We start from the raw sequence: 14,693 nt of genomic DNA on the forward strand, positions 1-14,693 counted from the left end.
AATTTAAAGTGTATGGTGGTTCTCCCCACCTCTCCTGCTGCCATGTGAGATGTCTCTTGCTTCCCCTTCACACTCTGCCTTGATTGCAAGTTTCCTGAGGCCTTTCCAGCCATGTAGAACTATGAGTCAGTAACCTATTTTCTTTATAAGTTACCCAAACTCAGGTAGTTCTTTGTAGCAGTGGGAAAACAAACTAATACAACGTGCCTGGAGTGGTTTAATAAACCCCCTTCACGTCATAAAATGATGTCATTATTTTGCTGTATTGTAGTGTTTTCATAAAAACTTAGAGAAGTGCAGGCTCACTCATGTGAATATTCAGGCGTCTCTGACTTTTTATGTATTTTATCTCTGTCTGACTCCGTTTCTACCAAATTACACACGTTACAGTTAGTACTATCTTTAATGATGTTAAACTAAACAAAAGATCTTCACATGAAGTGTTCAATTGTACAAATATTGTCATAGACATCATTATTGTCAATATAGATAACAAGTCAATTATGCTCAAAATTTTCTCTTTTCTGTAATTCCTCCTGTCTACACTTTCCCTTCTATAATATTCACAGTGAACTACTGATTCTTTATGTAACTTTAGTTTTTATTCTATAGAATGTATAAAAGTGGTATCATATGTGTGTACTTTTATTTGTTTGGCTCGTTTTACTCACCATATGAGAATTTAACCACGCTGTTGAGCGTATCCAACATTAGTATATTGTGGTCACAGTCAGTAGTATGCCAATGAATGACTTTTCCACAATTTGTTTACCAGTTAAGCTGATGATTGACATTTGGATTGTTGGCCATCTCAGTATGATAAGCAAAGCTGCCACTCAGCTTGGAGAAGTACACAGCTGAGAATCTCATGGTTCTTATACTTACAGCAGCATGAACAACAACAAAGGTGGGAAAGCTGCACATTAATCAATTTTATTCAATACATCAGGTAATGAAAGTTATAGATTTCTTTGCGTGTGGAGTGGGGGTTATGTCCATTTGTGTGAGAGAGAATAAGGGGGAAAGGGAGACAAGGAAAGAGAGGAAACCTACAAAACTGACCACAATTTATGAGGTCCTCAAGTAATTACAGGGAATTAGTCCTTACGGACAAGGCCGATAGAAGTTGAAGAGGAAAACTTGACACACCTACGTATGGTTATATATTTATAGAAGTATAATTTTCTAATCACACACTCATATGCAGTAGAACACATGTAGTGGAAGGTGTCTAGTGGTGAAATATGATGGTGATGCAAAACCCCTCATCCAGCCCCTTTTCACCCCATCTGCACCTGCCCTGAGGCTGAGCCTAGAACCTGCTGTTTCTGAGTCCCCACAATGGTCCTGAGCCCCCTGCTGTACCGAGTCACTTCTGGTGTCCTGATTTTCCTCGGTGGTTCCTGAGAGCCCCCGGCTGACCTGAGTGCCTCCACAATGGTCTTGCGTGTGCCCTGGAATCCAGACCACCCCCTTCCATCATCGGCACTCCTGCTGTCCTGTGCACCCCTCCAGGAAGGTTTGGGTGTGAGCTCGCACCGTGGTCCCCTCACTCTGTCTCTTCTTTAAAACATGGCTGTGAGCTTGTTGCTCACATAGCTCCACTGTAAAAACAAGTGTTTTTTGGACCCGAATTTGGAGATGGTGACTGGATTCATAAGGAGTGGGTGGGAATTTTTGCTCCCTTCATGACGTGTGCGCCTGATCCACTGCAGTCCTTCCCATGTGGACTCGTGGATCCAGCTCCAGCAGGAAGCACTGGTTGTGATGGAAAATCCGGAGACAGCACAGGTGAGGGAGAGGGTCTGCGAGGGCTCCACCAGGCCAACAGTGCACTAAGAAACACAGTTGTTTGTGAGCACAGATTCTGGACAGAATGTTAACATTTCCAAAGACACACATTTTAATGAGAATGAAGAGCTCACTGGTGTTCAATTTTTGATTCTGCTAGAGCAATGCAGTAGATTCCAAGGTTAGAGTCCCACAAATATATGGTCGCCATTTCCCCGCAAACTTGGCTTATTTAAAAGACCTTGCCCAGAAATTCGCCAACAGGGACACGACAGGTTTTTATATCAGAACTACTATTTTTTACCTGTTTTATGTGGAAATCTGAGAGATGTGCCCAGCCTCAGGGGGCGGCTTCTCCCTCCAGGAGCTAACAGGGTTAAGTGGTATCAGTCTGTCTGGGTCTTCCTAAGAAGACAACAGGGGTGGGTGGCTTAAACAACAAATATTGACTTTCTTACAATTCTGCAGTCTGAATGTGGAAGATTAGTGTGCTGGCAGGGCTGGTTCTTGGCGCGGCTTCTTCCTGGCTTGCACTGGGCCACCTTCTAGTGCACTATGTCTCCACATGGCCTCCTTTCTATGTGCACGTGAAAAGTGAGAGGTCTCTGGTGTCTCTTCTTCTTATAAAGACGACACGTCTATTGCATTAGGGTCTTACAATTATGACCACATTTAACCTTAATTATTTCATTAAAATTCCAACATACATCCATTGAATTTAAGGTTTCATCATATGAATTTCAAAGAGGGTACAATTCAGTTGATGATACAAATCAAGAGATGCTGAGAAGCGTTAGAATATATATTTTTTAATCAGTAAGCTATAATGGGCCATGCAGGAACTTGTAGGCAAGTTCCTAGTAATTGGTGAAGCTTCAACTATAGACGAAAATTTGTCTTCCTCGTTTCTTTCCTGGCACAAGAATGTGGGGAAGCAGAACCACAGATAATAAAGAAAGAGGAACCCTGGGGACAGCTGAGGTGCTGGCGAGGAGGGAGAGCTCTGAGCAGATGAGGAAGCCCCGCCCTCCCTGCACCTGCTCCTGACCCGGCCTCGTGCTCTGTGGGCCCCGCGCGCCGCCTGCTGGCCCTGAGCAGCACCTGCGCCCTCCCGCTCCGCCTCCCTGCAGGGAGGTTTGTGTCTGGGCTCACACTCACCTCCCCTCACTGTGTCTCTCGCACAGTAATACACGGCCGTGTCCGAGGCGGTCACAGAGCTCAGCTTCAGGGAGAACTGGTTCTTGGACGTGTCTACTGATATGGTGACTCGACTCTTGAGGGAGGGGTTGTAGTTGGTGCTCCCACTGGTATAGATACGCCCAATCCACTCCAGTCCCTTCCCGGCGGGCTGCCGGATCCAGCTCCAGTAGTAATCACTACTGCTGATGGAGCCACCAGAGACAGTGCAGGTGAGGGACAGGGTCTGTGAAGGCTTCACCAGTCCTGGGCCCGACTCCTGCAGCTGCACCTGAGACAGCACCCCTGTGAACAGAGAGACCCACAGTGAGCCCTGGGATCAGAGGCACCTCCCATATCCCCATGTCTGGATCCCTGAGACACTCACATCTGGGAGCTGCCACCAGGAGGAGGAAGAACCACAGATGTTTCATGTTCTTGCACAGGAGGTCCAGGACTCTCAGAAAGTATTTCCCATGTGAGCTGGACCCTGAATTTAAGGAAATGTGTGGTGGTTTCCTGTGGGTGCTTAAGTAAGGATTTGCATGTGGGTGGTGCCTTTGTATGGAGAGGTGAAAAAGGAGGAGGGAGGCCCCAGTCTTTTGGGCTCGCCCTGGGAGTAGGATGCTGGCTGTGCCCTTTGAGAACTCAGTTGTCTTCTTGGGGTCTCCCCTCTCCAAGCACAGAGTCCTCTTCTTTCAGGTAAAGAGATGTGCTGAAGGACCTGGTCTGGGAGATGAGTGTGATCATGGATCAAGGACAGATTTTGGAATATGGTCAATATTGTTCTACTCTGGAAGATTCATATAAATTGTCTTCTAAATTGTCATTTACTAGTTCAGACACATTGAAACAGCAGCTGAATGTAATAATGACAGTGACTTCAAACAATCCTGGATCCATCCAATGTTTATTGTAGTTCAGAACATCCACCATGGTTATAGGGAAGCTCCCTGTCCCTGGAAGTGGGTCATTTTTTAGAAGCACCTGAGAGCTGTCCTTCTGTGTCCTTTTGAAATTTGGGATTCTGTCTGAGATCTCAGGAGAAGGTAGTGGGACATATCTACATCCTTCTCAATGTGTGACCGTGAAGATATGTCCTGGCCTCTAAACACTTCTGATTGAAAATATGTAGATTGGGGATTGCAGTGAGAACTTCAGACAAAAACTCTATAACGGGTCAGCACTTGAGGATAGTCTCATGAAGATCATGAAGATTAGTGCGATTACCTTTCCTGGGAACCAGAGAGGAACTCTGTGACCCCTTCCCTCTGAGAGCACAAAGAACTCTGATCCTTCCCTGACAGGACACACTTGTGAAACATGGCTGGACAATGACACTCAAGTCCAGAGTCCTTACCCACATATTTATCATTTCACATCCATCTGTCTCTGAAAGACTTTCTCCTCCATTGAATTGCATGAACATACCCTAGGATGTGCGGTATTGCAACTTGGGCATTTGACATTAGTTAGCTGAATTATATAATAAGTAATCTATCTCCATGGATGTGGGTAACAGGAGAGCCATCAGAAGTTTGATGTGTTTTAAAATCAGGACAAACCTGGGCTTTCTTGTTAGGACGTGAACAACTGGGCTGACCTGTGGGACAACAGAGGGAAAGAGACAGACCCCACACCAGAGCCAGGTGAACTCCTTACCTACCGGATGGTCTCTGGGCATTTTGTTTGAACAGATCGAGAAGGAGCTTCCTCACCCTCAGGAGAATTATGAACATTGAGGGAAATTGATATAAGTTTTTATTTACAGAGAATAATTCATAGGCTTGTGGACATCTATGTGGGTGTGTGCAGGGTTGCTAAGATACGCTTATACACAGAACAGAAAGAATTATATTTCATGGAAAGAAAAGCAAAGAGCTTCTGAATTTGTAGGTATTGTTTCCCACAAATGTGTGAGATCACTAGATCATGTTATGATGGTGGAGGTAAAACTTCCCAACATTGTCATGGAGACAAAATGCAAAAGAGTAAAGATTCAAGTGAGATTCCTTTGAAAAATACCAGTAATGAACAGGCCAAAAAAATGAACCATTATGGAAAGAGTGCTAAGAATTGGGGTTTGAGAACCTCTGCCTAGATTTCAGAAGATGTATGAAAACACCTGGATGTCCAGTCACAAGTTGGCTGCAGTGGTGGCTCATTCATGGGGAACCTCTGCTACGGCAGTGAGGAAGGGAAATATAGGGCCAGAGCTCCCACACAGAGTCCCTACTGGGGCACTGCCTAGTGGAGCTGTGAGAAGAGGGCTGCTATCCTCCAGACCCTGGAATGGTAGATCCACTGACAGTTTGTGCTTTGTGCCTGGAAAATCCGCAGACACTGAACACCAGCCTGTGAAAGCAGCCAGGGGGGAGGCTGTACCCTGCAAAGCCACAGGGGTGGAGCTGCGCAAGACCATGGGAACTCACCTGGTGCGTCAACATGTCCCGGATGTGAGAAGGGGAGTTACAGGTGATCATTGTGGAGCTTTATGATTTGACTGCCCTGCTGGATTTTGGACTTGCATGGGGCCTTTTTGTTATGGGCAATTTCTGTCATTTCCAATGGGTGTGTTTACCCAATGCCTGTAACTTGCTTTTGAATTTACAGACTCATAAGGGGAAGGGACTTGCCTTGTCTCAGATGAAACGTTGTACTGTGGACTTCTGAGTTAATGATGAAATGAGTTTAGCCTTTGGGGAGCTGTTGGGAAGGCATGATTGGTTTTGAAATGTGAGGACATGAGATTTGGGAGGGAACCTGGGGTGGAATGATATGGGTCGGATGTGTCCCCACTCAAATCTCAGTTTGATGCGTAGCTCCCATAATTCTCAATGTTGTGGGAGGGACCAGTGGGAGGTGACTGAGTTATGGGGGTTGCATCTCTCCTGCACTGTTCTCTTAATAGTGAATGAGTCTCATGAGATCTGATGGTTTTAAAAAGGGGAGACCCAGCACAAGCTCTCTTCTCTTGTCTGCTGCCATGTGAGATGTGCCTTTCACCTTCCACCATGATTGTGAGGCCTTTCCAGCCACGTGGAACTGTAAGTCCAATAAAACTCTTTCTATTGTAAGTTTCCTCGTCTCTGGTATGTCTTTATCAGCCACGTGAAAACAGACAAACACAGTCAGACGTGCTCTACTCAAGGCCTCTGCACATGGAGAAAAACCACGGAAAGTGGAAAATGCATTTTCTTGGTTTGATGAAAAATACCTGTAGAAAACACAGCTCTGTGCCAGGACATCATACAGAATTCAGAAATATTGGGATTGGAATAAATGTGAAAATTACAATCATTTGCAGCTGCACATTTGTTCATTTATCTTCAAATGAAATAAAGTAAAAGCAGGTGTTCTCTGTAAAAATCCCCAAAGAGTGTGTTGACCTTGAGAATACACCCCTCTCTCAGCCTCTAAAGGTGAGAAAATGCACCTGGATCAGGTGTCAAGCTGCTGCTTTGTGATGTCTGTGGTATGGCTTGTGCTGAAGCCCAGGTGCTGTGGTCAACTCTAATGGAAGGAAGGACTCTTCAATGGTTTTGAGGCAGAGACATAACTGGAGTCATCGGGGTCCCCTGTGGGGTATGTTCCTCGGGACAGTGATCAGTGACATCAGGGCAGATCATTTCTCCCCCAAAGTGACACTCAGGCTTCTGCAGGGTGAGGATGTGTCCTCCTGTTACCAAAAAAAAAAAAAGATACAAAGTTGGGGGGACATTTTGCAGCCAGAGACGACATCAAATGTTATTACAGAATTGGAAATCTAGAGAAGTTCTCTGGGGTAAGTTGCTAAAAAGGCAACCCTAGACCATGACAGGAAACCCAGGCTTATACCACCTGCACTTGCCCCTGGGGACAGCCCAGTACACAGTGTCCCAGGCTTTCCCTGGTTGTCCCAGGTACCCTGCAGGGAGGTTTGTGTCTGGGCTCACACTGACTTCTCACTGCGTCTTTAACACAGTAATACACAGCCGTGTCCTCGGCTCTCAGGCTGTTCATTTGCAGATACAGTGAATTCTGGGCATTGTCTCTGGACATGGTGAATCGGCCCTTCACAGAGTCTGTGTAGAGTATGGTACCACCACTTGTACTAATAACTGAGACCCACTCCAAACCCTTTCCTGGAGCCTGGCGGACCCAGTGCATAGCAGAGCTACTGAAGGTGAATCCAGAGGCTGCACAGGAGAGTCTCAGGGACCCCCCAGGCTGGACCAAGCCTCCTCCAGACTCCACCAGCTGCACCTCACACTGGACACCTGCAAACACAGAGACACCCTGGTCAGAAACTGCCACACAAATCCACTGTTTTGCTCACTCATGTCCACTCCCACTCAATCCCTCTATTTATCTATGAATCACCTCTTAAAATAGCAACAAGGAAAACCCAGCTCAGCCCAAACTGCATGGTGAGTCCTCTGTGTTCAGTGCTGATCACCGAATGGAAACACCGCCGACTTCCAGTGCTGGGCTCCTCTCCCAGAGCTGCAGGGTCAGCTGGGCTGGTTTTCATCAGCAGAGGGAGGGCCCTATTTGCATGTCCCCCACTATATAGCAAGCTCTGGGGTGGGACATCTGAGGAGAGGCCGGGCTCAGTGCAGACGAGGTGTCCTGGGACAGAATGGAATAATTATATCATTCAGGAAAATATAATTTTATATTATGTGCTTGTGCCTTGATTAATATTTAGCTCTCATAATCTTACTTTATTCTTACATATTTATACAATATATTTAATGCAGGTTTCAGTGTTACATTTTACAGGAGATAATTTACACAGAGAACAGAGCAGTTGTGCAGTGTGTCTAAAATTACACATCTAAAAAAATTAGTCCTATTACCTGGGCCTGCGCTCTAATCACCAGAGGAGGCAGCTCCCCTGAGACAACTCCAGGGCAGCATGAACCATGCCTAGCGAAGTCTGCAGGATTCCCCATCTGTTATGACAACTTTCTGTAATTTACCAAAATACGTACAGTGAACCATGGTTCATGTGCATGTTTTCATAAGTCAGTCATATTCCTTGTGTTAACATTGATCTGTTTATTGCTCCATTTTAGTCAAATATTATTTTATTGGTTTCTTTGTTATTGCTTTATTCAAGTGTAATTAATAAATAATTAATTCAAATTTATAGTGAAGGATTTGAAAAATGTTGACCTATGTTTGCAACCATTTGCTCAGCACTTCAAGCAAGTTTTGAATAATTAAATTAATCCCTAAATCTTTCTTTTATTTCTCTGAAATTCAACTCACATCCCCATTACTCCCAACAACGTATCGTCAGACAAACTCAAATCTTCTCCGTGTTAATTTACAATAATGACATCTTCTAAAATTCCTACAAATGTATCATATAAAATTTACTCTTAATTCCTTAGTTTCTTCCACTAAGCAGAATTACTTGAGAATTAACCATGTTGTTTATATGAGTGAGGCATGCCTTGATTTTAAGCTGCATTAGATTCCAGTACATAAATAGATGCCAAGCTACTTAATTGTTCATCTGTAACTAAATGTGATTTGTTCTCTCAGTTAATGGATTTGATAGAGAAAAGCAGCTACTAAAGCATGGGAATATAAAAAGGAGCAAAGTATGGGCCGGGCGCGGTGGCTCACGCCTGTAATCCCAGCACTTTGGGAGGCCGAGGTGGGTGGATCACGAGGTCAGGAGATCGAGACCATCCTGGCTAACACGGTGAAACCCCGTCTCTACTAAAAATACAAAAAATTAGCCGGGCGTGGTGGCGGACGCCTGTAGTCCCAGCTACTCGGGAGGCTGAGGCAGGAGAATGGCGTGAACCCGGGAGGCAGAGGTTGCAGTGAGCCGAGATCAGGCCACTGCACTCCAGCCTGGGTGACAGAGCGAGACTCCGTCTCAAAAAAATAAATAAATAAAAAAAATAAAAAGAGTAAAGTATGATCTTATTCTGACCTCATTAACAACAAACCTGAACAACCACACACAAAAAAACCTTCAACATATCTGAGTTTACATCAGAGAGAAAACAAACAATAAACAAAACCCGAAATCTGAGGAGAGAGGAGCCTGCAAAGAGAAGCAGGACCCATGTATTAGTGTACCTGGGGCAGATACCACTGGATGGCATTTAAGATCGGAACAGGCTGGCTTGGAAATATTCAGTGAGTTGGTTGAGGATGCATGTGCTCATAGTGTTAGACTGTGAAGCTCCTGGTGCTTGCAGGCTTTTCCTACAGAATTATTATTAATATTCTTGCTGCACTTTATGCAAATAATCAGGCCAAGTTTAAGACTGAAGTTTATTTTGCAAACAACTCAGTCTTACAATTACTTGATTCTGACAAAAACCGGAACTGGAAAGAGAAAAAGTGTGTTTCAAAACATATCATACGATCATCTTTAAATTCTAATCTCCTCAGTTGTTTAAGTATTTGCCTGCGTTTTAGACTAACTCTGCTTATTCCTGAGCGCCAATCAATGATCTCTGGCTACAGCCCAGAAGAAACAAAAAGCGATGGGGAATATAAAAAAAATCTGTATCAATATTTTAATTCTAAGCAATTATCCTTTAAATCCTGCCGGGTGATGGGAATGAATAGGGTGCCCCTAACCTGGAGGTTTCTTTGTTTGGGAAAATAAATCCCAGGGATCTAACAAAAGCCAAGCCCCATGCACCCAAATCTTAGCAGGCATAACTACAGCCGCAGTTATCTGGGCATGTCAGCAGCCTTGGAATTTTCTTTCAAACTGTCCTTACCACCTTGACCACCTTGTTAGGTTTGGATACATGTCTTCTAATAATCTGATTTTCCTTTTCTCATTTTCAGACCATCAAACTCCAAATGCTCATGCAACTGAAGCCTGGGGTAATGGCTCCCTTTTCCTGGGGTCCCTTAGACAGGCCTCCAAGAGAGATCTTCCCAAACAGCATCCCCCGTCAGCTGGAAGCAGTTAAGATTTGTCTTTGTCTCTATTCTAACAACAGTTAGATGTACTTATTCAAAGAGGAAAATGATAGAGGTAGAAGGCAGAGAACTCTCCTAGGCAGGTAGGGAAGAGTCCCCATAGAATCTCCAAAGCACCAAGGTCATTGTGCACAGGGGGTTGCCTAGACATGCCTGCAGTGAAAATTGTTAATGTTGTGTTTATCACTCTCTGAATAAATAGCCACACATAATAATCCAGCTGCATGAAGATAAAAAATAACTAGTTTGAAATTAGAACAAGTCCCAATAAAGTCAAAGTTAGCATGTGGTTTATAACATGATAGACAGGAGACATGGCTGAATGCTAAGAATGTGTTCACATCTGTTTTATGTCATGATCAGGAAAATACTTTGTATATTCTCTATGTAAGAGTCCCATTGAGAGCATTGATGAACACTGATGGATAATACCTGAATAATAAAGTAAGGGTTATTAACTAGTAATTTGTATTAAGAGAACAAACTTTTATTTAGGATATATTATTATACGTGTTGTGAAATCAACTGAGAAGGCAGAAAACATTGAACTTATTAGAGCTTTTTAATAAATTAAAAATGAGAAATAAGTACGTAAGTTTCTAGATGGTGCATAACTTTGGAATGTTTTGTTTTCTTTTATTTTGAGATGGACTCTCGCTGTGTCTCTCAGGCTGGAGTGCAGTGGCACAATTTCGGCTCACTGCAACATCAGCCTCCAGGGTTCAAGCAATCCTCAAGCACCACCATGCCCGGCTAATTTTTGTATTTTTAGTAGAAAGGAGGTTTCACCATGTTGGCCAGGCTGGTCTCAAACTCCTGACCTGAAATGATCCCCCTCACCTCAGCCTCCCAAAGTGCTGGGTTTACAGGTATGAGCCACTGGCATGGCCTGGAATATTTTTACAAACAGAGAGGGTTCTTATGTCTTCTGGAAATCCTATCAAACTGGAAAACAAGGAAAGAAACTCTCAGATGAATTTCTACTTACTACAGAGCTGATTAATATCATTTTAAAGCCAACGCTAACACGCAGACAAAAAACTAACATGGAGCTAAAAAATAAAATATACAGTGATTCAATACAGCAAACACTGTAGCTCAATCTAGTTTATAATATTATCTAATCATGGAGGGCATTGTCTTTGTTCATACAAGACAGAGTCAATCCCACTCACAACCTTCTGGGAATGTTTAAAAAGTGGCATCTCTACATATTTTAATAAAATGTAAAACTCCCTTGGTCAAGGGTTCTTCCACTAGCACTATGGAATCACGGTCCAGTCCTCAGGGTACATCAGTTATTACCCTATGACTTGGTAGCTAAAAGGCCCATACGTTTATAGACTTTACCCCCAGAGATCATGTTTGCTCTATTGCATGCATGTGTTACAAAATACGGAAAGTGATTCCTGTGTGATATCCACTCTAACAATGAAGAGTTTGAGGCTGCCTTTTTACTACATATTTTCCACAATTCCCTGTGATCTTCAGCAAGGAAACTGGAAGGAACATCAGCGGAAAATACTGCTCGTGAATCACATAGGAAGGAACCTTATCAGATGCTTTTAACTAACTCACTGCAGAAAACATTCAGGCAGTTAATTATTGGGTTCATATTTTACAACTAAAGAATAAATTCAGGTCAGATGCAGTGGATCATCCCTATAATCACACCACTTCCAGAAGCAAAGTGAGGGAAATCCCATGAGACCAGGCAATCGAAGCCAACCTGAGCAACATAAAGAGATGCTATTTCTATGAAAAAAATGTTTAAAAAATAAGGAGGGTAGGGGTGGTGTGCCCATCTAGTTGTAGATACTCAGAAAGCTAAGATGGAAAGGTTGTGTGAGTCAGGAGCTCAAATGTACAGTGAGCTATGATCACACAACTGTACTTTAAGCTGTGGAACAGTGTGAGAGCCTGTCCCTAAAAACAAACAAAAAAGAATCAATTAAGAATTCCACACAACTGTAAAGCTACTCAAATAGGAGATGTTAAACTGAGCATCCTCACAGACCCTCTGGCGTTTCTGATGTTTTTAAGCAGATGGCTGACCTAAGACCTGCAGAATAAGCTGATAATCCTTGATTGTGAAAAGCTTCTACCCAAGACATTAGACCAGGCCCCTGTTTAATTTTCCATCCGCTTCTTCTTTTTCTCATTATTCTTTGCTTACATTTCTAAAGTCATCTCATTTCTGCAGATCTGGGTGTTGTCCACCCATACTGAACCCTTGTCTTCTTTCTTATTCATTATTTTTATTCCTGCTGCATGGAATAAGTTGTCACACTAGTTTTTGGTGCATGACTGCTGATTACTTAAGGCTCACTCCTCCATCGTCTCCTTTTTTGCCACACAAGGTGAATCTAGTTCAGAGTCACAGGAGCTTCTTCATTTGATGCCAGTGGGAGTTTCAAACCCTATAAACCCCCATCTGTGAGTGGGAAGCTTCACTTTGTCCCCACCACTAAACCATTATAAAAACCCTGAGCCAGTCTCCTTTGGTTTTCTTTCAAGCCATTTTGGATTTTCCTGGGAGACCTGCCCTGCACTCAGCAGACACCTCTACAGTGTAGATAATGAACTTTTCCCTATTCACTTTCTCTGAGTGTGTGACTTCATTAGACACAACATACACACTAAATCTCACTTGAGATCTCTTGGCTTTGCATGGTGTCAACTACAACTGATAGTATGAACTTGGTGTCACTGTTTCTATCAGCAGGACACACTGGATCCCTGAAACAACTCCAGGACAGAGCTGGACATGTGCTATAGATTGGTTTTGTGCCCCACCTAAATATCATCTCAAATGCTAATCCCCACATGTCAAGGGAGGGACCAGGTGAGAGGTGATTGGATCATGGGGGCAGTTTCCCCATGTTGTTCTCATGATAGTGAGTGAGTTCTAACAACCGCTGATGGTTTAAAAGTATGTGCCACTTCCCCTCCTCTGTCTCTCTCCTGCTGGGCTGTGAGACGTGCCTTGCTTCCTCTTCACCTTCCACCATGATTGTAAGTTTCCTGTGGCCTCCCCAGCCATGCAGAACTGTGAGCCAACTATACCTCTTTTCCTTGTAAACTACCCAGTCTCAAGTAGTTTTTTATACCAGTGTGAAAATGAACTAATACAACATGCCTGGTGGGTTTGATAAACTTTCTTAGTGATGTAAAATTATGCCATTATTTTGCTGTATTCTAGTGCTTCTCTAAAAATACAGAGATGTCCAGCACTCATTCATGTGTATATTCAGGATTCTCTGACTTTTCATGTATTTTATTTATCTTTAATTCCTTTGATACCAATTTATACCTGTTCTAATTAATACTATCTTTAATGGGGTTAAACTAAAAACAATAATCTCCACATGAAGTGTTCAATTTTGCAAATATTGTCATAGACATTATCACTATCAACATAGACAACAAGTCAATTCCCTCAACATTTTATCTTGTTCCATAATTCCTCCTTCCTAGACCATCCCTTCTCCTACAATATTCACAGTGAACTACTGATTTTTTTTTGCAACTTTAGATTACTTTTTGTTCTATAGAACTTATGAAAGTTGTATCCTATGTACGCACTTTTATCACTTTGGCTCATTTTACTCATCTGAAGTACTTGTGAATTTAACCATGCTTTTGAGCGTAGCCAACATTAGCTGATGGTAGCAGTGGGTAGTATGTCAATGAATGACTTTTCCACAATGTGTTTACCAATTAAGCTGATGATTGACATTTGGGTTGTTTTTCATTCTGGGTATTATGAACAAAGATGCTACTCTGCTTAGAGAAGTACACAGCTGGGAAACAGATGGTTTTTATTGCTACAACACCATAAACAATGAAGCTGCAAAACACATTAATCAGGTTTATGGAATACATCAGGTAATAAAAGTTATAGATTTATGTGTGTTGTGGGGTGGGTGTATGTAAATTTCTGTGTGAGAGAGAGAGAAGAAGGGAAGAAGGAAGGCAGAAAAAGAGAGGAATCCTACATAATTGACCACAATTTATGAGGTTCTCAAGTAATTATGGGGAATTAGTCCTTACAGACAAGGCTGATATAAGATGGAGAGGACAACTTGACACACCTAGCTATGGTTATATATTTATATCAATATCATTTTCTAATCATACAAACACATGCATTAGAACAGATGTAGTGGAGGGTGTCTGCTGGTGAAACATGATGGTCACACAAAACACCTCATCCAGCCCCTTTTCACACCAGCTGCACCTGCCCTGAAGCTGAGCCTTGAACCTGTTCTTTCTGAATCCCCACAATTGTCCTGAGCCCCCCGCTGTACCGAACACCCTTTGGTATCCTGATTTTCCTCCATGGTTCCTGAGAGCCCCCGGCTACCTGCATGCCTCTACAATGGTCTTGAGTGCCCCTTGGTGTCCTGAGAGCCCCCTGGGCTCCTGAGTAACCCCTTCTGTCCTATGCACCCCCACAGGGAGGTTTTGGTGTAAGCTCACACAGTGATTCCCTCACTGTGTCTTTTGCTTAAAAATACATGGCTATGTGATTGTTGCTCATGTAGCTCAGCTGTAGGAAGAACTGTTTTTGGACATGGATCTGGGGATGGTGACTGGACTCTTGAGGAAAGGGGAGTAATGTGTGCTCCCTTCATGACCTATGCACCCGATCCACTCCATTCCCTCCCAGAGAGGGGCTGATGGATGCAGCTCCAGGAGGAAGCACTGGTTGTGATGGAGAATGCAGAGATGACACACATGAGGGAGAGGGTCTGTGAGGGCTTCACCAGGCCAAG

The 14,693-nt window shown here is 43.3% G+C and overlaps 1 pseudogene and 1 gene segment (V, D, J or C); both read right to left on the reverse strand.

The window, feature by feature from the left end:
* Positions 1-1,686: 1,686 nt before the first annotated feature.
* Positions 1,687-3,444, reverse strand: LOC134757150 (immunoglobulin heavy variable 4-61-like). The segment is given in 3 exon segments: positions 1,687-1,835; positions 2,950-3,273; positions 3,356-3,444. Coding segments are annotated over 3 exon segments (519 nt in total).
* A 3,478-nt stretch (positions 3,445-6,922) lies between these two features.
* Positions 6,923-7,432, reverse strand: LOC109023158 (immunoglobulin heavy variable 3-23-like; annotated as a pseudogene).
* Positions 7,433-14,693: the final 7,261 nt, after the last annotated feature.

This window comes from Gorilla gorilla, chromosome 15 (assembly GCF_029281585.2).
Source record: "Gorilla gorilla gorilla isolate KB3781 chromosome 15, NHGRI_mGorGor1-v2.1_pri, whole genome shotgun sequence".
Lineage (NCBI taxonomy): Eukaryota > Metazoa > Chordata > Mammalia > Primates > Hominidae > Gorilla > Gorilla gorilla.